Source organism: Oncorhynchus gorbuscha, linkage group LG04 (assembly GCF_021184085.1).
Source record: "Oncorhynchus gorbuscha isolate QuinsamMale2020 ecotype Even-year linkage group LG04, OgorEven_v1.0, whole genome shotgun sequence".
Lineage (NCBI taxonomy): Eukaryota > Metazoa > Chordata > Actinopteri > Salmoniformes > Salmonidae > Oncorhynchus > Oncorhynchus gorbuscha.
The window spans coordinates 16,047,039-16,075,017 of record NC_060176.1 but is presented as its reverse complement, the minus strand read 5'-3'; the positions used below and the strand labels follow the sequence as shown (position 1 = coordinate 16,075,017).

The following is a 27,979-nucleotide window of genomic DNA, read 5'->3' as shown; positions in this document are numbered from 1 at the left end:
CGTTGAGTGGTTGTGAAAAGAGAACAAGTTATTTTTTATTGTCCATTTACTTTAATAATCAGGCTGAATGTCCCTCGTCTAAGGCATTTTGTTACAGAAGAAACACCATCTACATTTTGCAACGGTACTGTGATAGGCTACATACATTATTTGGTCATATGTATATAGATAAACATTTGAACCTTCCAACACGAGGATTGACCTTTTTGTGTGTGGTTAAACATAAGTGAAAATATTGAAATTATACTCTGCTAAATGTCATTAGTATGCATTTGTTGCATTCAGCATAACATTGGGGTTAATATAATTGCATTTAATCTCAACAGAACAAAAGGAAACATATACAAAACAAGTTAAATCAATATGGTGGATTGCATTCATGTTCTGTGCTCCAGTATATCTGATTTGACACATTTCCCATATAAATCCAATTTCTCCAATCTATACAGTATCAATGTCAAAATAGCCAACTTTTAAAATCCGTTCCCTCTAGATGACCAGCCAGTGGCAGTGACTTTTTTTGTGTGAAAAGCTACGCAAATGTTATAAAACAATTCTGGCCTTAGCGGGTGAACAGCTACCTGAAGATCAAGTTGCATCAATTTTTATTGAAAAGGGCTACACAGTACTTAATGTACTTTTAGCCAAAATATTTAACCAGCCCTTTCATACAGAAACAATTGAGCATTTCATATTCAACTGACTGTTGAAGAGCTACTGTTGTAGCAATTCTAGACAGTATTCCATTTTTACAAGGTACCCAAAGAACAATAGCACTCTCGCACAATTTCTAATTCTGTATAAAATGAGGTATTTTCTCTTCTGCGTTTACACAGGCAGACCAATTCTGATCTTTTTTCTCACTAATTGGTCTTCAATCAGATCTGATGTGCTTGGAAAGAACATGCATGTCCACACACAGCCTTCGTAGTGCATATCAATGTAACAGTGCAAAACCAATTACAATGACTATATGTTCAAGGACTACCTTGTCAACAGACTGTACAGTATTTACCACCCCAGCACTATAACAAGGCTTACACATATTCACTCGAGACATTCCACAAACAAAATCCTTATCAATTATTTTGAGGAACAACATTCAAGCTGAAACACAAAACAATATCTAGATACTGGTAAATAATGCAATGTAAATGACAAAGCAAGCTTATGCACATTTTTTTAATTAAAAAAAATGTGAGGCATGTGTTAACATCTTGTTGCTCCCCCCAAAACCTCAAAAGTAATTAGATAAAATGGCCCTCTGAGGTTCTCATAATACTCAGTACTAGTTGCCTTTTGAACGTTGTTACAAATGGGTTGAGGCCATTGGGAAGGTTGACCACATTAACAAGTATAATTCAAGCTGCAGTGTGACGGTAACTTTAAAATGGATGTTAATTTTACGAAAGAAACAAGAATATGGATCGTGTCCCTGACTCTCGAAACGACGTGGTCCTTCCCCCATCCCCCCCAACCTTTCACAAAATCACTAGTCAATAATGTAAGGGACATACTGTAGCATACCATAAACAGGATGTACACGCTCGCTTCAACATAGGTGTTTCTCTTTAAGTCCTGTCTATTCAGCCATATATTACTTTTTGGGTAGTCATTGTGAACATAAAAGCAGCCGCAGTTTAATTCACTTTTGAAAAACAGCCTTGAATTCCATTACAAGGGGCAAACTTATTCTTGTGTAAAGTCATTGTGAATTCCTTTGACTAGGTAGGCCTGAGAGAAGCTCAGAAACCCATTGATACGCCATCCATGAACATAACTAGCGATAATTATGCACATCCTGATATGAAGTTGACCTAGTTAGATACCATGTGTTGAAATAATTTGTTACTGATACCTATACGTGGTTACACATTTACATTACAACACATTGAGGGAGTTACTACAGGCTATATTCAATACTTTACAATGGTATATATATCAATCATTGCTGTTGCCAAGGCAGCTAATACACAAACAATTTACAAAAGACACTCAAGGATATGTCCCTTCAGAGAAGGCCTGAGTTTTTCTGATGAATAGTTTAAAATCTACAGATTGTCTCATTCTAGTAATACACCTGTTTCCGTTTATTCTTATAAAATATATTGTAAATGTTGTAAGGCATTTTATATACAGAGTAAGTGTGGCCTCGTGAGGACTGTATAGACAGGCTGAGCTAACCCCAGTACTCAAGTCCAGCCTGCAGATAAGCCTTACTACCGGTTAGTCAGGTAGCCTACTCCTACAAGATGCAGCCAGTCGCCAGGCAAAAATAAATACTAAGTACTGGACTTGTCCTTGAAGGCTGGGGTTGTCCATTTCTGGACAATGAGAACAAAATGTAACAGCCAAAAATGAGAGACCCCTTAACTAGCAGCACTGCGAGGCGTCTCCCCCTATAACTGTGTTTCTAGGTCTGACGTATAACACAAGGCTTGAGTCAAGGCATCCAGCTGGAATGTGTAGATAGAAAACAGTAAATCTCTCAGGAGGCAGTACCATAGTAGGACAATGGTGCAAACTACTAGCTAGCTCTGTCATAAATGTGCATTAGGTATGTACACAATGTATATACATTTGTTTGAATGTCAGATGATGTAGGAGAAGCACATGGATTCAAACATGGCTACATTAGAAAATCCTACTTCCTTAACTCAACTCGGTCATGAGGCTTCCCATATTGACAACATCCCATATTGACAACATAACTGCCGGCAGATCTGTGTGACATTGGGCACTAAAGACTATTAGTGTGGGATACTACCATCACTCTTCCTCTGCAGCCAATAACCAGACAAGTCTCTCAGGGAGTGAGCGACAGTAGTCAAATTAGGTGCACCGGCCTGTGTTTCCATGGTTCTGTCTGTGTGATTGTTCAGACTCTACTGGATGTGAATCATATACAGCAAATATGAGACATTAAATACATGGCATATCTTTCAATCCAACTGCTCATATACATTGGAAAACATTTTTGTTGTTGACGTTAAGGTTATTTCCAAGTTGAAATTAAGAGCATAAATCAATGCAGCTAAGTATATCAGCCATACATACACACTGTAGACACCAATGCCATACACACACACCAGAATTCAACACTGCCATACTCTGGTAAAGCCAATCTGGATAGGGCGAGTCTTAAATGGAAGATGAGGGTTGGTAGAGGCAGCCCTTACCAGAGTATGGCACTGACTTCCAGGCCTCCCAGGAAGAACAGGGATGTGGGTAGTGATGGAGAGATAAACAAAAGGCTCGTCACAACAGGGTCTTACATTAATTTGTAACCGGCAAAAACAAATGAATCCCTTTCCATTTAAGTATATACCAAAATAAATTATTCTCTATAATACTCTTAGACACACGCATACAAGCACACATGCAAACACACGCAAAAACACACTTAAAGTAGTAATTTGGCATCCATTAACGTGGCGAAGAGACAGGAGTGCTTAGATATTACACTCACTGATGTCACTATCACCTCATCTCTATCCCAATAAGACTCTGAACAAACTCTTGATTATCTCCAATTGGAAGGAGCTAAATTACCCCCACCAACCAATAGCTAGCAAACGAAGGTTGTGTTTTCAGTAGAGTCTATTGCTCAAAAACTGAACTGAATCAAAGCAGGCATATCTACACATATGTGCTGTAAAAAAAAAATAGCTTATCAACTGCAATGATGAAAATGAATGAAAACGATTTCCTTTAAAAACATTGGTGTCATGAGAGGAGATACTTCAGATTTTGACTTCTTTCCCTCCCAGCATCCTGTTTCTGGAATTTTTCTAATTTTACTATAAAACCACCCCCATTAACTTTGACCCCAGATCACAAATATAGTGCACTGTGCGACTTGTAACAAAGTTTGGCCAACTGTACAAAAGATTAGTGGTAGTTGTCATAGCGTCCCTTCCTCTGTTGTCCGGGCCCACTGAGGGTAGAGGATGGCAGGCACCAGTGGCTTGGGAACGGCAACTCCTCAGTTTGTCTCATCGATATTTCTCGCTTTCAAAAGGGGCTGTTCGTAGGCTGTCAGGTCAATGTGAAAAAAAATGCTGCCCCCCTCTTTCTCTCTCACACAAACACACAACCATCCTGTTACAATAGAACACATTTGTCTTTATCCTTGGGCTCTTTTTTGGGTTTGCGCTCCCCAGCAGAGGGCTGCTTCCCTGGACTGGGAATGGCTCCAGCTGCTGCTGTTGCTGCTGATGATGATGATGCTGCTTCTGCTCTGTCTGCTTCGTCACTTCCCTCTGCTGGCTGCTGCACAACACAGACAGGATGGAACAGGAGTGTCAACCATAATACCTACCTGTGGCTCATTCAAACGGGTGAATAAGCAACATTATAAACTGGGTGGTTTGAGCCCTCAATGCTGATTGGCTGACAGCCGTGGTATATCAGAACGTATACCACGGCTATGACGAAACATTTATTTTTACTGCTCTAATTACGTTGGTAACCAGTTTATAATAGCAAAAAGGCACCTCGGGGGTTTGTGGTATATGGCTAATATACTACGGCTAAGGGCTGTATCCAGGCACTCTGCGTTGAGTCGTGCGTAAGAACAGCCCTGAGCTGTATCTGAACATAGAGATACATTCAGATAGAACATGTATTGTGTACAACAGATTCATGTCAGCTATATATTTAATTTCTATCTGACTAAGCCCCTGACTGCTATATCTACACTGCTCAAAAAATAAAGGGAACACATAAACAACACAATGTAACTCCAAGTCAATCACACTTTTGTGAAATAAAACTGTCCACTTAGGAAGCAACACTGATTGACAATAAATTTCACATGCTGTTGTGCAAATGGAATAGACAACAAGTGGAAATTATAGGCAATTAGCAAGACACCCCCAATAAAGGAGTGGTTCTGCAGGTGGTGACCACAGACCACTTCTCAGTTCCTATGCTTCCTGGCTGATGTTTTGGTCACTTTTGAATGCTGGCGGTGCTTTCACTCGAGTGGTAGCCTGAGACGGAGTCTACAACCCACACAAGTGGCTCAGGTAGTGCAGCTCATCCAGAATGGCACATCAATGCGAGCTGTGGCAAGAAGGTTTGCTGTGTCTGTCAGCGTAGTGTCCAGAGCATGGAGGCGCTACCAGGAGACAGGCCAGTACATCAGGAGATGTGGAGGAGGCCGTAGGAGGGCAATGATCCAGCAGCAGGACCGCTACCTCCGCCTTTGTGCAAGGAGGAGCAGGAGGAGCACTGCCAGAGCCCTGCAAAATGACCTCCAGCAGGCCACAAATGTGCATGTGTCTGCTCAAACGGTCAGAAATAGACTCCATGAGGGTGGTATGAGGGCCCGACGTCCACAGGTGGGGGTTGTGCTTACAGCCCAACACCGTGCAGGCTGTTTGCCATTTGCCAGAGAACACCAAGATTGGCAAATCGCCACTGGCACCCTGTGCTCTTCACAGATGAAAGCAGGTTCACACTGAGCACGCCGTGAAGAACGTTCTGCTGCCTGGAACATCCTCCAGCATGACCGGTTTGGTGGTGGTTCAGTCATGGTGTGGGGTGGCATTTCTTTGGGGGGCCGCACAGCCCTCCATGTACTCGCCAGAGGTAGCCTGACTGCCATTAGGTACCGAGATGAGATCATCAGACCCCTTGTGAGACCATATGCTGGGGCGGTTGGCCCTGGGATCCTCCTAATGCAAGACAATGCTAGACCTCATGTGGCTGGAGTGTGTCAGCAGTTCCTGCAAGAGGAAGGCATTGATGCTATGGACTGGCCCGCCCGTTCCCCAGACCTGAATCCAATTGAGCACATCTGGGACATCATGTCTCGTTCCATTGCACCACAGACTGTCCAGGAGTTGGCGGATGCTTTAGTCCAGGTCTGGGAGGAGACCATCCGCCACCTCATCAGGATCATGCCCAGGCATTGCAGGGAGGTCATACAGGCACGTGGAGGCCACACACACACTACTGAGCCTCATTTTGACTTGTTTTAAGGACATTACATCAAAGTTGGATCAACCTGTAGTGTGGTTTTCCACTTGAATTTTGAGTGTGACTCCAAATCCAGACCTCCATGGGTTGATAAATTAGATTTTTGTGTGATTTTGTTGTCAGCACATTCAACTACAGTATGTAATGAAAAAAGTATTTAATAAGAATATTTCATTCATTCAGATCTAGGATGTGTTATTTTAGTGTTCCCTTTATTTTTTTGAGCAGTGTATATAAACTGACAACCCTTACCCTTTTTCTCATCCTCATTCCTCCTTTTTCCCTACACATCTTTCTCTCATCATATTCCTCATTCAATTCCACTCCTCACATCTTCCCTCCCCCTTCTCACAAGCTCCCCTCCTGCTCAGAGGGGTTGGGTTAAATGCGGAAGACACATTTAAGTTGAAGGCATTCAGTTGTACAATTGACTAGGTATTCCCCTTTCCCTCCCTCCCAGGCTCCTTCCCCGACCTGGGCTTGTGCTGCGGCAGCCTGCTCCTGCTCCTGGTAGTACTGGGAGGCTCGTCGGTCCTCCTCCTCCTGCAGCTTCTTGGCCAGCTCCAGGTCACTGATGCCCTCGGGGAGCTGCTCCCACTGCAGGTCCTGACTCTGCTGCTCCTGCTGCAGCGACAACGCCATCAGGTAGTCCTGCATACGATGAGGAGAGGGCGGTGGGGGGGGTGTAAAGAGAGAGAAAAAGAGAATAGGACCAGGTCAATGAGTCTCACGTCATGATGTTTAACACTGTTACCAGAGTGATGTGCCACTGCCAAGTAAGCCTAGTTTAAGTAAGCCTAGTTGTAAGCTACAAAACACCACCCATTTTAAAGTCAGGGCTACACACCTCTTTATTCATTCATAACCCTCATGTACAGTAAAACCAAATATTTTCCTGAGTGCAGCATCAGACTGTCTTAATTGTCGGCTATGATATGCCCTCTCAAGCATAAGGGTGTCTGGGTGGATGAGAGTGTGAGTAGAGATGACTATTCCCCCCTCTCTGTACTGGGTGAGGGTGGTGAATATGGACCCTGGCAGATGGACAAGCTGCTGGGCAGCCCTGCCACCAGGCCTAACGGGCCAGCCAATCAGCTGTCGTCTGCACAGGGGACACAAACCACATCATGCATTATTAAACAGCCAATCAAAGTGCAGCGTGATGCAGCGCAGTACAGAGGGAGGCGCCAGATCAGGCATTCAGACATCAAAACCCTGAGTGTGTGTGTGTGTGTGTGTGTGTGTGTGTGTGTGTGGGGGGTTAACAGGAGAGCAGAGGAGCTTTGAACATCTATTATTGAGGAACTTTTCCCCACTACTTCTCCAGAGTAGAGCCGAGTGCAGATGGAGCAGGCTAGGAAGCCACGGGAAAGCAGAGCCCAGATAGAGGAGATGTGTAATATTTACTGTACCCTTTATACAATCCACTCTGTTTTTATTTTATTTTACAAGGCAAGTCAGTTAAGAACAAATTCTTATTTTCAATGACAGCCTAGGAACAGTGGGTTTACTGCCTTGTTCAGGGGCAGAGCGATAGATTTTTACCTTGTCAGCTCAGGGATTCAATCTTGCAACCTTTCGGTTACTAGTCCAACGCACTAACCACTAGGCTACCTGCTACCACAATCAGGTACACTCTGATAGTGACTCACCCTGACTTAGTATTTTTGTAATGCTGCACTGTGACTGTGCACCTTGTTCTCCATGGTATATATCCTCTGCAAGAGGGCTCTGGCAGTGGTGCACCCAACAGTGCGAAATGGCTGCCATGATTCAGCTCAATGGGTGTTCAGCATTGTTTGTCATTGCTCCCATGAATGAAGCGGAACTGGATCAGAGGGCCCAATTGGAGTAGTGGTCTGACCTGGTCTATCTGGTCCTGCTGTCCGCGGTACACCGTTTCTGGGTCTGACGGGGGTCGCAGGCGGAACTCAGAGTCACAGAAGTTGCCATCCCCATCCACATTGTGCAGGCTCTCCCACACCACCTTCTCCTCTGTCAGGAAGCCCTGGTCTGTCACCAGGAGGTACAGCTGGCCCTGATCACACGGAGACACACGTTATACACGTCTTATCACTGCCAGAAAATACATCTACACACTTTCACACACTCTTATTCCTGTAGTAGGTTAACCCTGGATAACAGGTCTGTGTGTGTTTGTGCCTTTAAATGAGGGGGGCTTTGGTATTGGTAAGTATTTATCTTGGGGTCATGGGTGCTACACACAGCTTGCTTCACTTGGCAAGCATGCTCACAAACACACTCTCACACAGACAGGCCTGCTCAACTTCCCCTGCTACAGATAACAGAAAGAGCCTGTCCCAGCTGCAGTGATAAGGGGAGGGAGCACAAGGCGGTTCAAACCATCGTAGATAGCATTCAGACTCTAGGTGCTGAATAGGTCCTCATCACGTGTCTACCATGCTCTTTGGGGCATTTATATTTATGCCCTCACACCAGCCTCAGAACCCTATGTACTGAACATTACATCACCTGGGACTGGGGTGTGGGGAGATCTATTGGGAGGGGGAGGACAGGTAGAAGGGGAACACACTAACAGTGCTCAGCTGTTAACAGATGGTTGAAAAGACTTGGATGAAAGAAAGTCCCCATGTGTCAACAACCTACAATACATAGAATGGGGTGATCTGATCCGGAAGCTAGCAATACATTTTAAATAAAGGCTTATCTGGGACTGAGTGATATGAATTCAGTAACATTATGCAATTCATTTATATAACATATAACTTTCCCTACTAAGAGGACAAGGCAGACTTAACTTGTTTTTGTTCATAATGGACAGTGGTTTGGGGACGCTGTAGCAGAGGAAAGTAAAGAAGACCCATTCACAGTAAACAGTACTGCAAGGCCCCATTTGTCATAACCACGCAGCATAAAGCAGTGGATAAAGGCTTGTCAATGACTTGAGTGGTCATTCACCTTGAACTTAATCATGGTGCTGAAGTGGTTGTTCCTGAAGAACACACAGAGCTCTCCTTCCTGCACGGTGGACGTGAGCTCACATAGGCCGGGGTACGTCAGCTGGGTGGCCGTGCTGTGCAGAAACTGCTCGGCTACAAAGCCTGCAGGTAGAGGCAGGTAGAGAGAGAGGGAGAAAGAGGGAGAGGGAGACAGAGAGAGGGAGAAAGAGAGAGAGGGGAGAGAGAAGGCAAGAGATAGAGGGAGACAGAGAGAGGGAGAAAGAGAGAGGGAGAAAGAGAGAGAGGGAGAAAGAGAGAGAGGGGAGAGAGAAGGCAAGAGATAGAGAGCGAGTCAGTGAGAGACACACAAGACTGACAACCTGAAAAACAGACAAAGACTTAGGCACTGATATAGAGATATAAAGTGATGTACAGACGGACGAGGATAGACACACTGACCCATAGAATGAGACACAGAGAGAAAGAGAGCGAGATAACGCGAGCGAAAGAGATAGACAGAGTTGTATTGAGTGACACGAAGAGACAGGGTGATATTATAACTCAGACAAGGAGACAACTAGACAGACCGTGGAGAAGCACTGGAGAGGAAACTGAGACACAGCTCTTCGCCCCGCTAACTGACTCACTCTTTCGTTATTTGTTTATTTATGTGATGATGCTAAAATGTTTATTCTATTCTACGGAGTCTTTACCTTATGTTCATATTCTTGTATTTTATTCTTTCTTATTGTTGTTGCATTGTCAAGAAGGAACCTGCAAGTAAGCATTTCATTGGACGATGTCTACCATGCGTATCCCGTATATATGACTAATAAAACTTGATGCTAAAAACATAAAACATTCAGCCCAGAAGCAAACGTGCCTATGACGGGAATACATCTGAACTGCCCTGGGTGAGCAATACAAGCAGCGTGAGAGAGGGAAAGGAACAGAGCTCAACTAAAGCCAGTCGTCCACAGGAATGTGTAGCCCAGGCCTCCGTGTATCTGCTCAGCGCAATAGGAGGAAATGCCGGCCTTATCAAGCAGCCTGGGATGTGTAGCGGAGAGGCAGCGAGAAAGAAAGCAACACATCCCCTCCAGTCCATCGGTCCACCCACCTTCCCCAGCCAGCTCGCTGCTGTCCGACTGTTTGCAGGAGATGATCTTCTCCACCAGCTGGTTGTAGCTGCAGTTACCCACTGCCTTCACAGTGTCGCCCATCTGGAGGAACATAAAAACAGGAGAGAATTCATCCACCGTTGTGTTCTATTATGCAGTGAAGAACAAGCGACAAGAACATATTGTCATGTTTTCAAAAGAAAAATACTCAATATGAGTTGTACACTAACCAGTCATTCTGAAGTAATTTCTTTCATAAATAATGTGTGGAGTTGGTCTATATGACAAACGGCTATAGAGTACCACAGTATGAGTTATAATACCCATAAAACCTAGTGGTCAAACAGGGAAATAGTTCCAATCTTTTTTCCACCATTCATTTTTCCCACAGGGGATTTTAGAAACACTTCAAATAAGGGCTGTGTTTTTCGTGGAGGCTTACCCTGGCGTGACGTTTTGATAACTGTGTAAATCTCTCTAGGACAAGGTGCCTTTAAACAATATATTTGCCTGTATATCATAGCAATAGCTACATGGGTTAAAAAGGTAGACTTAGCGTTATGATGTTGCCGTGAGCAGCACCGCAGTTACTGCAATGAGTGCGATGCAATACTTTGCTCTCACAGTCACACAGAGGATCTGGGCATGTGCACGGGGTTTGCTTCACGCTGCTACAATATGGTAGCTACAGGACCAAAACAGCAGAGAAGGTCAGCCTCAGGCTTCAATGTTCGGAGTTATTGCGGATATTGACCCACTACTGCTGTTTTCTTTGTGCATTTATGTCAACTCACCGAGTCTACTTTTAAAGGGGGCTGAGAGAGGGAAGGGTTCTCACCTGCAGGTCCACCAGCCAGCCGTGGTAGAGAGGGATGTCCAGCAGGTCAAAGACAATGCACTCTGGGGTGTACTCAAAGACCCGCACCCCTGTGAACTTCACGTTGACATCCAGCCCTGTCTGCAGCTTGTGCAGCACCGCCATGGCATCACTCATGTTCTGGGGGACAACAAATAGAAAGTCATGTTCCTTTTCAAGGTCTTTAGCCAGGGATGTTGGTCTTTGTAGAATTGTTGTTAACTATGGCATTGAAATAATATATGAAATATAATAATATATATGCCATTTGCAGAATAAATACAGTTGCAGGACGTATGGGTGGTCCCGGGATGAACCCAACGTTACAAGCGCCATGCTCTACCAACTGAGCTACACAGGACCACAGGAAATAAGATTTGACATTGGAATAAATGTTGAGGACAGTGAACCAACTACTGTCACATACTACAGCAGTTACAGCTCGAAAAACCGCAGACTCACCCACAGAAACCTGCTAGTTTGTATTATCAGTTCAGTATACAAACTGTACAAATCAGAAAGTGTCCTGACCAAGGAACTTCCTGTCTACCGTACTCATCACTCCCTCCTGTCTTTCGCCCCTCAGACACAGAAAAGACTAACAAGACCCGTCTGTAGCAACGCACATGTCTTTTTCAGCCATCTGTTTCCTGTGTTTGAGGAACGCAAAATCCACTTGTAACTTAAATCTTTCGGAATTGATTGCTTTCACATTACTTCTACGACTCTTTCATACTTTTGCTTGTGCCTGTCTTTTTTAGTCATTAACGTTACGACCGCGGAAATATTTGTAATGACCTGTCAAACACACTCCGGTAACGCCTGAAATGGGCTAAATAGAATACATTGTCTTTCTGTTGCAACTATAAGAACACTAAAGCTTATTTCGGGGATCTAACACATCTCAACACAAGAATGAGAAGAAAGATCACTTTACTTTGATGTGGAACTGTGGAACTGAAAAAAGTAATAATTTGCTACAATTGAAATGTTAACAAATTAAATGCACTGAAATGGATGCAACTTTTGAAAATGAACACTCGGATTATAGTGATATTATGTCTGAACTTGCAAACAAGTCAAAGTATGTATCGGTAGGTGTAATCTACAGCCAAGCGTGTTGAATTTTAATCCGAGGGGATCCTGCTATTGGCACAATTGTTGAATTATGCAACAGAACGTGACAACAGTCATGAATTAGGCAGTCTAGACAGCACAGGTGAGTGCAGGTAGACCAAGAGTCCTAGACAGAGGAGGTGTTTGTGGTTGCAGCCCTGTTCCATATGTTAATGTTATGTTAATGTTTCATTTATGCAAATACATCCATTGTATTTATGCAACTGTTTCAAGTACACATTTTCTTTATTTTAACAATATCAAATATAAAAGAAATACCTGACTTATATATCTATAAATAAAATGGTGAGTGCCCCCCGGGCCCCCCCCCCCAAAAAAAAAGAAACACCTGAATTCCCAACAAAATCCCTGAACGCCATTCATTATTTTTCAGTGCCAGTAAAATGTTTTATGTGCTATAACTCAGTCAATCCTGATGGATAAAAAAAAAAAATCTAAAAGTTTGGAGTGTTTTCATCTATTGTCCAACTGCTGCATTTATTAGAATTGTTTTCAAAACCTTTTAACAATTTTGATGACCGTTGCTTTGGTCTCTGTCACAGGGAGCCTCTGCAGCTGTCCCCATACCCCACACACACAGAGAGGTGATAGTGGGTGACTTTTGTGTGTTTTCTCAATTTTTTAAGAGGATAACCTGTCAATAGGAGGGAAAATAAATTCCCAAAAGCAGGGAGATTTTCCAGCTTTCGCACTTAGCGGTGTGGGTCGTTGAAAATCATTTCGCTGGACGCCTGTGGACAGTTGTGGGGAGGATTAGTATGGTTCATGTAACAGACCATGCAGCTGCTCCACTCCAAAGGAAGAGAGCTTCAGTCACATGACATCAGATGAACCCCCTGAGAGCTACTGATTAGCGCCTCACTAAGCGGGGGGCTTCCTCCATTTCCACAGTGCTTTGCATTGCTGTTTACACTAGATATACACAAAAGTATGTGGACACCCCTTCAAATGAGTGGATTTGGCTATTTCAGCCACACCTATTGCTGACAGGTGTATAAAATTGAGCACACCGCCATGCAATCTCCAGAGACAAACATTGGCAGTAGAATGGCCTTACTGAAGAGCTCAGTGATTTCAACGTCATAGGATGCCACCTTTCCAACAAGTCAGTTGGTCAAATATCTGCCCTGAAAACGTCTAGGAGCAACAACGGCTTAGCTGTGAAGTGGTAGGCCAAACAAGCTCACAGAATTGTCTGTCCTCTGTTGCAAGACTCAGTACCGAGTTCCAAACTGCCTCTGGAAACAACATCAGCACAAGAACGGTTTGCCAGGAGATTCATGAAATGGGTTTCCATGGCCGAGCAGCTGCACACAAGCCTAAGATCACCATGTGCAATGCCAAGCATCGGCTGGAGTGGTGTAAAGCTCACTGCAATTGGATTCTGGGGCAGTGGAAACATTCTCTGGAGTGATGAATAATGCTTCACCATCTGGCAGTCCGACAGACAAATCTGGGTTTGGTGGATGCCAGGAGAACTCTACCTGCCCCAATGCATAGTGCCAACTGTAAAGTTTGGTGGAGGAGGAATAATGGTCTGAATTTTTTTTTTTGTGGGGGGTCATGTTGTCCATCATTGAGACACACAGCAAGGATTCTCTCTGCTTTATCCTCCTTGTTTTCCTAATTGCATTTTTGAGGACAGGTGCTAAAGCAAAAGTCAAACGTGAGTCAGCACAGTGTGGCAAAAACGCACACACTGACAAGTGCACACACAAATGTGTGGGCACTGCGTCTCTGTCTGGCGGGTGGCGAAGCTGGCAGCACAGTAAGAGATCAGGAACATGCCCGCCCACTGCTCCCGCTCTGCCCAGTGCTCCTGCTGTGTGGCCAAGCCCTGCTCCACTCAGCTCCAGCCGCTCACAGACTACAGATTATGACCAGACTACATCTAAGTGCCACCCTAACCACACTAATCATAAATTCTGTGCTGAAAATGGGATCCACACAGAGCCTTTGATATTTGCATGTGATGATGTACAGTTGGCTATTCCCTGGAAAATGAAGGCCAGTATTCAATGGTTCCACTCCAGCTTTTACGAAAGAGGGAGACTGATTGGATAAACAGGCCGGCCTTCCTGTAATGTTCCACTAACAGGCTGGGAGCCAGATCAAAATTTTATTCCCCCCAGCAATCACACACACACACATGACCACGCTCATTCACCAGCACGTCTCTCTCTCTCTCTCTCACACACGCTCTGCTTCCACTTGGGACTGGTGAGTGACTCCAGACCTCTATCCGCTGGCAAATCAGGCTGATCAGGCTGACCACGAAGCTGACTGACAGACTAATTGACAGACACAGGCAAGAGCTTTGCTTAAGTTTTCATGTCAATGGCATTCTGGACAACTCCCTGAGTATTATGGAGATCTGTCACAAAACTTTATTAGGTCGTGTTAAAAAGGAAAACGTTATTGCAACCTCTGCAATAAGAAATTGAGACCAAAAGCTCAAGAGAAGTTCCAAGTGTTTAATACCAAGGATACATTCAGCTGAGTGCACATATTTAGAAAGTTCACAAAACATATTATACTCTTCCCTCCTTTTGGTCACCACCATCTTGAAGTTGTCACCTCCCCAGCGATACATTTATGACCCCAATGAGTTTCCCTCTGCCTCCTGTGGAATGTCCATGCTCCTCTCTTTGTTCAGCCAGATGTCAGAATCCCACCTTGTCCATCTTCTGTTCTGGGCTTGACCCTGCTCTCTGATCCTAGGCAATTTCCTCTTCTCTGATTGGATTATGTTTCTAAATTAGCATACACACAGTTTCAGGGCTTAAACTCCATTAATTCTCACAGTAATCATTCACTAAACAGGATAAAACTACAGTTTAACATGTTACATTTGAATTGAATCCATCAGTAGCCTACGTCAGTTTAAGTCTGCATTTTAGTCTACAACTGTGCACTCTTAAAATCCACAATCATGTTGCATACAGCGACACACTCCCATCCTGCTACATTATTGTTTTTAGGAACATCTCTATCTCAATAAAATAGAATATTCTATACCGTATAACCATAAAAGAGCTGTCAAGTGAATAGTGCTAGTGTGCAATCTCTCAGGAGTGCCATTTATGGGAACATGACCAGTCTTTGCAGAATAAACCTTTACTAATCGCTCCAGTTTCTGAGTTATTGTTTAATAGCAGCCAAGCAATCGCTATTTTAATCCTCATATTCTCCGACAGATGATATTTGATGTTTTGAAGCCAGAATTTATAAATAGAACTCTGTTATGATGAACTCCTTCAACACTCTTCAAAATCATAATAAAAGGAGCTTGACTATTCAAATATGCAGCAGATATGCAGCAGACAATATCAAACAAAAAGGCAAGAACAATATATATATATATATATATATATAGATATATATATATAGTGCCTTGCGAAAGTATTCGGCCCCCTTGAACTTTGCGACCTTTGCCACATTTTAGGCTTCAAACATAAAGATACAAAACTGTATTTTTTTGTGAAGAATCAACAACAAGTGGGACACAATCATGAAGTGGAACGACATTTATTGGATATTTCAAACTTTTTTAACAAATCAAAAACTGAAAAATTGGGCGTGCAAAATTATTCAGCCCCCTTAAGGTAATACTTTGTAGCGCCACCTTTTGCTGAGATTACAGCTGTAAGTCGCTTGGGGTATGTCTCTATCAGTTTTGCACATCGACTGACATTTTTTCCCATTCCTCCTTGCAAAACAGCTCGAGCTCAGTGAGGTTGGATGGAGAGCATTTGTGAACAGCAGTTTTCAGTTCTTTCCACAGATTCTCAATTGGATTCAGGTCTGGACTTTGACTTGGCCATTCTAACACCTGGATATGTTTATTTTGAACCATTCCATTGTAGATGTTGCTTTATGTTTTGGATCATTGTCTTGTTCGAAGACAAATCACCATCCCAGTCTCAGGTCTTTTGCAGACTCCATCAGGTTTTCTGCCAGAACGGTCCTGTATTTGGCTCCATCCATCTTCCCATCAATTTTAACCATCTTCCCTGTCCCTGCTGAAGAAAAGCAGGCCCAAACCATGATGCTGCCACCACCATGTTTGACAGTGGGGATGGTGTGTTCAGGGTGATGAGCTGTGTTGCTTTTACGCCAAACATAACGTTTTGCATTGTTGCCAAAAAGTTCCATTTTGGTTTCATCTGACCAGAGCACCTTCTTCCACATGTTTGGTGTCTCCCAGGTGGCTTGTGGCAAACTTTAAACGACAATTTTTATGGATATCTTTAAGAAATGGCTTTCTTCTTGCCACTCTTCCATAATGGCCAGATTTGTGCAATATACGACTGATTGTTGTCCTATGGACAGAGTCTCCCACCTCAGCTGTAGATCTCTGCAGTTCATCCAGAGTGATCATGGGCCTCTTGGCTACATCTCTGATCAGTCTTCTCCTTGTATGAGCTGAAAGTTTAGAGGGACGGCCAGGTCTTGGTAGATTTGCAGTGGTCTGATACTCCTTCCATTTCAATATTATCCCTTGCACAGTGCTCCTTGGGATGTTTAAAGCTTGGGAAATCTTTTTGTATCCAAATCTGGCTTTAAACTTCTTCACAACAGTATCTCGGACCTGCCTGGTGTGTTCCTTGTTCTTCATGATGCTCTCTGCGCTTTTAAAGGACCTCTGAGACTATCACAGTGCAGGTGCATTTATACGGAGACTTGATTGCACACAGGTGGATTGTATTTATCATCATTAGTCATTTAGGTCAACATTGGATCATTCAGAGATCCTCACTGAACTTCTGGAGATAGTTTGCTGCACTGAAAGTAAAGGGGCAGAATAATTTTGCACGCCCAATTTTTCAGTTTTTGATTTGTTAAAAAAGTTTGAAATATCCAATAAATGTCGTTCCACTTCATGATTGTGTCCCACTTGTTGTTGATTCTTCACAAAAAAAAATACAGTTTTATATTTTTATGTTTGAAGCCTGAAATGTGGCAAAAGGTCGCAAAGTTCAAGGGGGCCGAATACTTTCGCAAGGCACTGTATATATATATATATATATATATATATATATATATATATATATATATATATATATATATATATATATATATATATATACACACTGCTCAAAAAAATTAAGGGAACACTTAAACAACACAATGTAACTCCAAGTCAATCACACTTCTGTGAAATCAAATTGTCCACTTAGGAAGCAACACTGATTGACAATAAATTTCACATGCTGTTGTGCAAATGGAATAGACAACAGGTGGAAATTACAGGCAATTAGCAAGACACCCCCAATAAAGGAGTGGTTCTGCAGGTGGTGACCACAGGCCACTTCTTAGTTCCTATGCTTCCTAGCTGATGTTTTGGTCACTTTTGAATGCTGGCGGTGCTTTCACTCTAGTGGTAGCATGAGACGGAGTCTACAACCCACACAAGTGGCTCAGGTAGTGCAGCTCATCCATGATGGCACATCAATGTGAGCTGTGGCAAGAAGGTTTGCTGTGTCTGTCAACGTAGTGTCCAGAGCATGGAGGCGCTACCAGGAGACAGGCCAGTACATCAGGAGACGTGGAGGAGGCCGTAGGAGGGCAACGACCCAGCAGCAGGACCGCTACCTCCGCCTTTGTGCAAGGAGGAGCAGGAGGAGCACTGCCAGAGCCCTGCAAAATGACCTCCAGCAGGCCACAAATGTGCATGTGTCTGCTCAAACGGTCAGAAACAGACTCCATGAGGGTGGTATGAGGGCCTGACGTCCACAGGTGGGGGTTGTGCTTACAGCCCAACACCGTGCAGGACATATGGCATTTGCCAGAGAACACCAAGATTGGCAAATTCGCCACTGGCGCCCTGTGCTCTTCACAGATGAAAGCAGGTTCACGCTGAGCACGTGACAGACGTGACAGGGTCTGGAGACGCCGTGGAGAACGTTCTGCTGCCTGCAACATCCTCCAGCATGACCGGTTTGGTGGTGGTTCAGTCATGGTGTGGGGTGGCATTTCTTTGTGGGGCCGCACAGCCCTCCATGTGCTCGCCAGAGGTAGCCTGACTGCCATTAGGTACCGAGATGAGATCCTCAGACCCCTTGTGAGACCATATGCTGGTGCGGTTGGCCCTGGGTTCCTTCTAATGCAAGATAATGCTAGACCTCATGTGGCTGGAGTGTGTCAGCAGTTCCTGCAAGAGGTAGGCATTGATGCTATGGACTAGCCCGCCCGTTCCCCAGACCTGAATCCAATTGACCACATCTGGGACATCATGTCTCGCTCCATCCACCAACGCCACGTTGCACCACAGACTGTCCAGGAGTTGGAGGATGCTTTAGTCCAGGTCTGGGAGGAGATCCATCAGGAGACCATCCGCCACCTCATCAGGAGCATGCCCAGGCATTGTAGGGAGATCATACAGGCACGTGGAGGACACACACACTACTGAGTCTCATTTTGACTCGTTTTATGGACATTACATCAAAGTTGGATCAGCCGGTAGTGTGGTTTTCCACTTTAATTTGAGTGTGACTCCAAATCCAGACCTACATGGGTTGATACATTTGATTTCCATTGATAATTTGTGTGATTTTGTTGTCAGCACATTCAATTATGTAAAGAAAAAAGTATTTAATAAAAAATTTCATTCAGATCTCGGATGTGTTATTTTAGTGTTCCCTTTATTTTTTTTGAGCAGTAAAGAAATGTCCTTGTTTTTGGAAAGAAAGAAAAGCACATTTTTGGTCCATTAAAATATCATCAAATTATTCAGAAATACAGTGTAGACATTGTTAATGTTGTAAATAACTATTGTAGCTGGAAACGGCTGATTATTTATGGAATATCCACATAGGCGTACAGAGGCCCATTATCAGCAACCATCACTCCTGTGTTCCAATGGCACGTTGTGTTAGCTAATCCAAGTTTATAATTTTAAAAGGCTAATTGATCATTAGAAAATCCTTTTGCAATTATGTTAGTGCAGCTGAAAACTGTTGTACTTATTAAAGACGCAATAAAACTGGCCACCTTTAGACTAGTTGAGAATCTGGAGCGTCAGCATTTGTGGGTTTGATTACAGGCTCAAAATGGCTAGAAACGAAGGACTTCCTTCTGAAACTCGTCAGTCTATTCTTGTGATGAAGGCTATTCCATGCAAGAAATTGCCAAGAAACTGAAGATCCCGTACAACGTTGTGTACTACTCCCTTCACAGAACAGCAAACTTGCTCTAACCAGAATAGAAAGACGAGTGGGAGGCCCCGGTGCACAACTGAGTAGGAGGACAAGTACATTATAGTGTCTAATTTGAAAAACAGACACCTCACAAGTCCTCAACTGGCAGCTTCATTAAATAGTACTCGCAAAACATCAGTCTCAACATCAACAGTGAAGAGGCGACCCCAGGATGCTGGCATTCTTGGCAGGAGCTTGGAGAGCTACGACTGTACGGCAGTCAGAACATTCTCCTTGGACAGTAATCGAGAGACTGGTATGTACACACGCACACATGACTGTTCTCCTCCCCGATGACGTCCGTGAAGAGAATAACATTCACAGATGTGCTGGTTCTTTGCCACAGCAGAGTGGAGAGAAGGAGGAGAGGAAGAAAGGCCATGGCCCTCCCACATTCCAGGCAGCAGGGATAGGGATGGGATTGTGGATGGGAATTATAAAGCCATCCCTGCCAGGCCATGTGAACCACCCAGAGCCCCAGCACTGGCCTCGATCTGAACTCAGCCATGCATCCCTGAGCACCCTCCCACAGCGATGTGAAGAGACATGACCTGCCCCTCATGACCATGTTGTGCGGTTGGCCTGATAAGACACAGCTTATGTAACCTATATAGGGGCTAAACGCAGCTCCAGGGCAGTGAGCTGTTTTTTTATGTAACCTATATAGGGGCTAAACACAGATCCAGGGCAGTGGTCTGTTTTTTATGGAACCTATATAGGGGCTAAACGCAGCTCTAGGGCAGTGGGCTGTTTTTTATGTAACCTATATAGGGGCTAAACGCAGATCCAGGGCAGTGGGCTGTTTTTTATGGAACCTATATAGGGGCTAAACGCAGCTCTAGGGCAGTGGGCTGTTTTTCCATACAACCATAATCATCATGCTGCTTATTTTCATCTTACATAAATATACATTCAGAGGTGTTTCTGGAGATTCATTCCGAATGCAAATGTTGCGCAAATGCACATGACCGTATAAACACTCATCTTAACATTGCATCGTTGCCATTTAGAATATGATATATTTCTGGAAAGAAGAAGACAGGAACTGCAGTCACTAAATGGTAGGCAGGGATATTTTAGGCTGGGAAGTGAGAACAAGTGAGCCCCCTTGGCGTGGTGCGAGTTAATAGTGTGATGCTGCTTTACTATTTGGCTGCTGCTCTGCCATCAGAGATCTAAGAGGAGGGGGGGGGGGGGGGCCCAACAACCTAGAACCCGCCTGCCTCATCCTGCATGCCTGTCTGATTCTCCAACATGAACCACAGAGATGAACCGGTAGATGAACCGGTATGATCAGTGAATAACTGCCCTTTTTGATTGTGTTAAGGCAACAGTCCTTACCTGTTCATAGTTTAGCCGCTGGGCTTCAGAAATCTCTTTCGGCTTGGCATCGAGGATGTAGTCTCCTGCAGGGGAGACAGAGCGAGGGAGAGAGAGAGGAGGAAGCAACATCAGAGGACCTGGGGATACAGGCTAAGTAAAGCAGCCACAGACACACAGGGGAGCTGAGAGGGGAAATATCATCAGGGTAGAGCCCTGCCCGCTCACCAGTGACATCACAGCCTGCTTACGTCAATCCCAAGTGAAGAGGTGATATTATCGACTATGTTCTGATTTCATAAGAGGTGTCTAATCCTCAGTGAGAAGCGGGATGTTGAGTGCTAAGCGCTGGCCAGCTGTTTTTCCAGGAAGGGCTCGGCCAGGCATGCGGGGTCAGTCAAGCTCTGGCCAGTGGGGAGCCTCTAGAGAGTTGTTAAGGGCTTAGTGTAGGACCTAGGGAGAGCAGCCACTGGGGTGGGCAGGGAGAGCCTTGTGAAGAGCCCTGTGGTGCTAATCACAGTGCACCTGTCATCCAACCATTAACGTCGCACCCAACTCCACCCTCCCCTCTCTGAGCAACACATAGCGGCAGTGTCTAGCTGCCAGAAACATACCCACTCGCGAGATATTTTATGTTACAAGATAATGATTCTGAGACTTTTATATCTGAAAAACAAAAATAGGCCTACTTTTTCTCATGATCCAACGATTGCTCTTACTTCAACAAAGTGAGCCAGTAGTCAGTGTGTTTGTGAGCCGGGGAGCTACTCTGATTTGATCTCCATATCCTCTGCTCAGACACAGGCTTCCTCAGCCCTGGCCATGAATGCACCCAGCTGAGGCCAGTCAACTGACTCAGACATTTCTATGCCCAGGGAACCCCCGGCCATACCCCCCCTAACTCCCCCCGCCTGCCCCGTTCCCTGCCAGCTGACTCTAGACTGTGCCCTCCCTGCCCGGGCCTCTACTGCTGCTGATGATGATTCACTGGCATGCTCCACAGAGTACTAAATCCCAACACCGACCAGCAGCCTCTTTAATACAACATACATCTCCTCCACTTCTGCCCCTATGGGCCTCACAGTAGTTATTAATACAGCGCCTGAATCAGCCCACGTTAAATGGGGCTCTTTGTGAGCAGCTCTTTTTCACAAGCCATTGTTTTTTGTCTGGGCATAAAACAATAACTGTGCGTAATGAAGTGCAGTGGTGAGGCTAGGAGACAGGCCTATCTGCCTGCTCCTGGACATTACACAACATGAATGTTTGACCAGGGACCAATCCATTCACTATGAGCTCTCAGCCACTAGCTGGAGTAAAGACAAAGCCGTCTCCACAAACACGGAGCTGCAATTTATGGGCACTTGTGAAAGAAGAGCAGAGACGACTCAGAGGCATATCTGGGATGATACGCATACACAGCCTGCATAACGCAGTTAAAGGTCGGCAATGTACAGAAGAGGGATGGCTACAACCATAAGCATTCCTCCGAGGAAATCTAACACGGCAGTCGGAAAAACAGGAGTTTGCATGAAATGAAAACGCTGTGCTTCATTACTGTTTGTCACCTGTGATTTGCAGAAGGGTTGAAGTGCTCACTGAGTCAGGGTGCTCAAAAGAGACAGGGAGTGTTTTTACACTGAACTTGGAATCAACCATGGGTATAGGAGCAGATGAGCAAGGTGCAGAGCTGCAGACAGAGGGAGCAATCAGGAGATTCCATCTGGGGCACAATGGGGGAGAGGGCCCTGAGTGGGTGGGAGAGGGGGTAAAGGCCTCTGTGGCTTCTTACTGGTATTGAACATAGAGCTATGGGGTTGGAGTGGGTTCTGTGTTCCATCAGACCCACACACTAGGCTACCTCTGTCTCTCAATGTGCTAATGCTTTGGGTCAGTCTGAATGGGCTCCTCTCTCAGGGTTTCATGTCAGTTGGCCAGCAGGGTACAGTTTATTGTTTGCCTCCTCTCTTATAAAAACATATTTGAAGAAGGTCAAATTAGATTTGCCTGGTCATAGTGTTGTCTGACAATTAAATGCACACACTGCAGATTATACTTTTTCTTCCAGCAAAATGAACCAAACTCTAATGCATGCAATTCAATTATAATTTATCAGTCATGGACACCAAGCGCTATGGACTCAGAGGCAGATTCTGTGGGGAGGAAACACAAGGCTCTCCCATTAACAGAGTTCAACAACAGACAAAATTACTAATTCTCAATGACATTTTCCAAACCAATGCATCCTAAAAATGTAACATCTAACCAAAAGGTAACAAAATTATTGCATACAATCATTATTACCCCTGGTACAAAACACACTAATGAGAAGTCAATACAACATTTGAGTTAGACCTAATGAAAAATACTTGAAGAGAAGCAGCAAACTGAGAAATGTAATGAACATTCCCATGACTGACATCAAAAATATATTTCTTGACAATGAAGAATCATCCCTCTGTTTCCCCAATCACATTTAGCTGTTTATATTATTGGTAGCTAACTAATCTGTCCCCCAATGAAGCACGACAGTGTACACTGTAATTAAACCATGGTGAGAAATATCCATAGCCATAAATTAACGACAGTCTGTGTCTTGGCTCATAATGACTAATACAGATTAAATAAAAACCAGTTGAATCTGCTAATCACATGCAGAATGTAGGACAATGTAGCACAAACAGTCAGGAGTCTTTGGTACAAACTGACCTCTATACCGAACTCCCAAATGATCATTTGAAAGTAAACAACTCCCATGGCATGACTAATGTGGATACATTTCAGGACTTCTGGCGTCTCTCAGAACTCAGCAGCTGGTGACTCCATTTCTCTTATAGTTAGAGTTGTTATTGACGCCTAACAGTCATTATATGATGCATTTAGCTAGAACACACTCAAAACGGGACACTAGTCATAGCACCAGTCAAAGAATTATAGAGCTGGTAAAATTGAAGCCAAACTGACCACTGCCATGAAAAGAGGGCTTGGCTAGTGACAGATCTTTGACAGCTCCTGTTTCCCTGACGTTAGCAGGGCTTGGTCCACAGGGATTCTTCAGTCCTCCTGGTCAGTCTATACTGGACCATACCACCTGACCTCACATGGGTATTAGCGATGCACGGGTGAGCTGTTTTTCATCAATAAAAGGCCACTCTAAAATGGACAGTTTTGTCACACAACACAATGCCACAGCGTGCAATTGGCATGCTGACTGCAGCAATGTCCACCAGAGCTGTTGCCAGAGAATGTAATGTTAATTGTCTCTACCATAAGCCACTTTCAACACTGTTTTACAGAATTTGGCAGTACGTCCAACCGGCCTCACAACTGCAGACCACGTGTAACCACGCCTGCCCAGGACCTCCACATCCGGCTTCTCACCTGCGGGATCGTCTTAAACCAGCCACCTGGACAGTTGATGAAACTGAGGAGTATTTCTGTCTGTAATAAAGCCCTTTTGTGGGGAAAAACTCATTCTGATTGGCTGGGCCTGGGCCTGGCTCCCATGTGGGCCTGCCCCTCCAGGCCCACCCATGGCTGCACCACTGCCTAGTCATGTGAAATCCATAGATTGGGGCCGAATGAACTTATTTCAATTGACTGATTCCCTTATATGAACTGTACCTCAGTAAAATGGTTGAAATTGCTGCATGTTGCGTTTATATTTTTGTTCAGTATAGTGGACTTTGTTAAAATTGTTGTCTTTCATCTCTGCTTCTCTCACACAGCAAATACGTTCTGGGACCAAGGAGAAAATTGAATGACTTTAAAAAAAACATGAAAGATTTTACATGCAAAAATGTCTAAATGACATCAGTTTCACCGGTTTAGAAAATTAAAACAGCTCAACATGTTTTTGATAAGATCTCAGTCCGGCTTGGATAAATATTTTATGTGGTTTAAATAATAAGATAATAATAATAAAGGTAAAGTGATGGCTTACACTTTTATGATGCTGATAAAGATAGCACCGCCATCTTTATAGACTGTCCCTAACCACACATTCATTCTCTCAAGATGCTGAAAGAAACAATCATTATTATTAATTCTGCAGGAGTTAATATTATATTAGGCGATGTGAGAGGTTATAGACCTACAGTCAATCCACGTTTCAGTTAGGCTACTATTTCAGTTAACCCATCTGAACAGTAGTTCCCTTGATGTGCCATTTTGAATTCCCCGTCTTGAGACTGTTGAATCATCACACATGACATAGCCAGAACTGCCATCCTCCCTTTTTACTACTTTACTACATATTCCCCAAACATCAACGCTCCATTTCGCAGATTTTCTATTATTGAATTAAACTCCGACATTGTCCTTTTTGCCTCAGTGGATCGATTTGAACTTTTCTGCCCAAGTCCCCAAATGCATTTGGCAATTGCTGTGTATTTAGGGCACTACAGTTAGTGTGTAGCCTAAGCTTTAGGGCCTAACGCCAGACAGAAATAATTAAATTAAAACCTCAATGTACTCTATAGATATGAATTGCACATTTATGGATTTTTTATGCATTGTTTTCTCTTTATTCAACTCGCCTGCCCGCCCTTCATCCATACAATATTTTATGACCCTAAACCTACCCACCACATCTGTGGGGACTCCAGGCATATAACTAATGGGTGTACAAGTACATATGCACTCTCCTGAGGGCAGGTCTAGCAGCAAGGTGACGACCAGAATGCGTATAATGATCCAGGTACAGTATTGAATTTATTACAGAATCTTCCATTGTATTCACTGGCTAAAAATCAAGTGGAGGTTTTGTTCATTTATAAGGAAAACTCAGGTAATATTGGCATATTGGTGATTTCACAGCAGCTATGCAATTACTGTGTGCCATTGCTTAAATCATATGAAATCCATATTATATAGCAATTTATCCTAAAGCTAGGAGAGGCAGCAAATCCACAGTCTACTGAAGGGAGGTGAGGAAATTAGTATAATAAAACTGAAGGGCCAGGCATGCAGTGAGGCAGGTCCTGTGATTATTCATACAGTAATGCCTTCCCAGGCAGTGGGACATAATTACAGCCCTCCAGTACTCTGTCATTAAGGTCACATTGCACTTCCCAGGCTAGTTTCTACTACAGCTCAATGCTCCACTGCACTGGTGTACTACAGTTACAGCCAGACTAGCAATTTGTGACATGGACCTTCCAGGCAGGTTCAAAACGAAAGAAAAATACAGTATTTCCCATTGCTTTTGAGCACCGTCAAGGTGGCTTGAATTTGTATCAGGCTTAAAAATAAAAAAAACAGGTCAACTGTCCATAAACTTAGAGAAATACTAGAGACCAGGAATAAACTGTACATTTCACCCTCCAGGAGAGCACCGAAAGAACAGGTCACTGATTTAAATGACACTTGGGTCTTCGGTTTCGTAAACAGATTCCCACTTGTACTTACCAAGATATTCCATCAACTGTTCAGCAGTTATGATCTCCATCATTGGTGGCATCTTCACCTGTAATGGAACCACATACATTATTTAACAAACCAAACAATATGACTAAAGTTAGTCAGGCCAATAGAACCTGGCTGACAGGAATCTCCCTCTCCCATGATTATGGTTCACAGTAAATACACCCACACCTGGGAAGTGGAAAACTGTGTTTAAAGTCACCAGAAGTGCATTGTTAGCAGTTGCACAACTGTCAGCACACACACAGGCGTTTGAAGCAAAGAATCCTGTTTACAGTCACTTTCATGTCACCCATTTTCACAGTAGGTAGTGAAGTTTTAGGGAAGGTTTCAGACACAGAGCTGCAGTTTAAGTTGTGAAGCCACATACTGAATCAGAATCTCCACCGCCTGCCAACCAACTGTCACTGACAATAAATAAACATCATCTTTATGATGTAAATGAAACCAGAGGCTTAAAAATGACTAAATTGGAAGCTCTGAGACTACTTATAAGAGAGAGACTAAGCTGCCAAGGCCGCAGCATGGGAAAATATATACAACTGGGTCTATGGTATAATTGGTCAATGTGACCTGTCAACAAACTCCATCATAAAATTACAATAGAGTATTAAGAGAAAATAAAGATGAATGCATATGAGTGGAATAATTTGAACTTTGACTTAAATTCTGCCCAAATGAAGGAAGATTATTTATGAATCTTCAACTTTTCATGGTATTCTATATTCTGGCAGGTGACAATAGCTTATTTTACTACTGATCATTCCATTTTATTTTAAACTGATAATACAACAGATAGCGTAGTTATGACGACCAGCTTCAGAATTACTTCTCTATTAGGAATTTAGTATTGACAAATAGTAGATGTGAAAATGTTCCAAATGGCATCACGCACACCACATGTAAACTTGTCTCAGAGGTCTGGTTATGATGTCAGTCATTTACCTTCCATGCCAGCAATAGGACATTCATAATTGCCAGCAATGGGCATGGACCGTTCTCATTCTGGGTAATGATAGGTGTGTTTTCCTCCTTCCACTTGATCCACTTGATGTGGTATATGGACTGGCCAGCGCCCCGGTCCTTGGTGCACGGGATCTTAGTTCCATCAGCCCCATACTCGCTCTGTAGTGTTATTGCCAGCCCCCTATCCTCCAACCCTTCACTGTTGAGATCGAAACTGGGACAGGAGTTGAGGTTCGAGAAGGACTCAAGTGAGTCGACGCTCCTAGATTCTGCCGCGATGCACGGGTCACTCCCACTCTGCAAACCCTCGCATATGCTTTTGTCAATCGCAACTCCACATTTTACGTTTCCCGTATTTGTTTTGTCCGAACATAGGTGTGTCGGTTTTGCCAGCTTCGCTGGTTCAACTGACTCACGACCCAACAACTCAGCTTCACTATCTGTAATCCTTACCCCCATTGAAGAAGGCTCGCCATCCGTTGTATTGTTTACTAACTTTGAGGTGGCACCCTCGTTATTTCCTGTAGCCAGTTGCGTGCCATATCCCATCCCGTTACTCAAATTATCTCCAGATCCAGAGGACAATGTCTCCGACCAACCACTCGAATGAATGTTCTTCTCTTGCACCGGGAGAGACTCGATCATTTCTGCCATATCTAATTTCTCAACACTGGAGATATCATTACTAGCAGTGCTAGGGGCACTACTGGAGCTAGTAGTACAACTAACCAAAGTACTGAGAGAACGCTCACTATTCTTGCACGTATCGGTCGCTCCCTTCATTCCGCCAACTGGTTTAATATCGCCCATCTCTCCTGCAATAGTAGCACATAGAGTACTTCCTCCAACATCTCGATGCAGGTTTGCATTTTTCTCCATTTCGATGTACACACTGTCGACAGCCTTAAGCTAGCTTAATTCCAGCTTCAGCCCCACAGACGCCATGACATCTCTGCCAGTGACGTCACTGTAGAAGAGCAGACAGAGTTCTGGAAGAAATGCCTATTCAGGCCAAGGAGAGGCAGTAGAGAATAACTGGAGACGTGAGTG

The 27,979-nt window shown here is 43.9% G+C and overlaps 1 protein-coding gene across 3 annotated transcripts; it reads right to left on the bottom strand.

The window, feature by feature from the left end:
* Window positions 1–7: 7 nt before the first annotated feature.
* LOC124033747 (ubiquitin carboxyl-terminal hydrolase MINDY-2-like) lies at window positions 8–27,979 on the bottom strand. Of its 3 annotated transcripts, none has more exons than XM_046345966.1 (9): window positions 27,383–27,979; window positions 25,949–26,006; window positions 20,561–20,625; window positions 10,866–11,024; window positions 10,027–10,129; window positions 8,926–9,068; window positions 7,850–8,023; window positions 6,460–6,636; window positions 8–4,272 (listed from the first exon to the last, which is right to left on the bottom strand). In XM_046345966.1, the coding sequence occupies exons 1-9, from the start codon at window positions 27,806–27,808 to the stop codon at window positions 4,105–4,107; spliced, it is 1,473 nt and encodes a 490-aa protein (XP_046201922.1). In that variant the 5' UTR covers window positions 27,809–27,979; the 3' UTR covers window positions 8–4,104. The 3 variants fall into 3 exon arrangements, with proteins under 3 accessions (XP_046201922.1, XP_046201921.1, XP_046201919.1); XM_046345965.1 differs by having other exon boundaries at window positions 8–4,269; window positions 26,909–27,978; XM_046345963.1 differs by having other exon boundaries at window positions 26,909–27,976.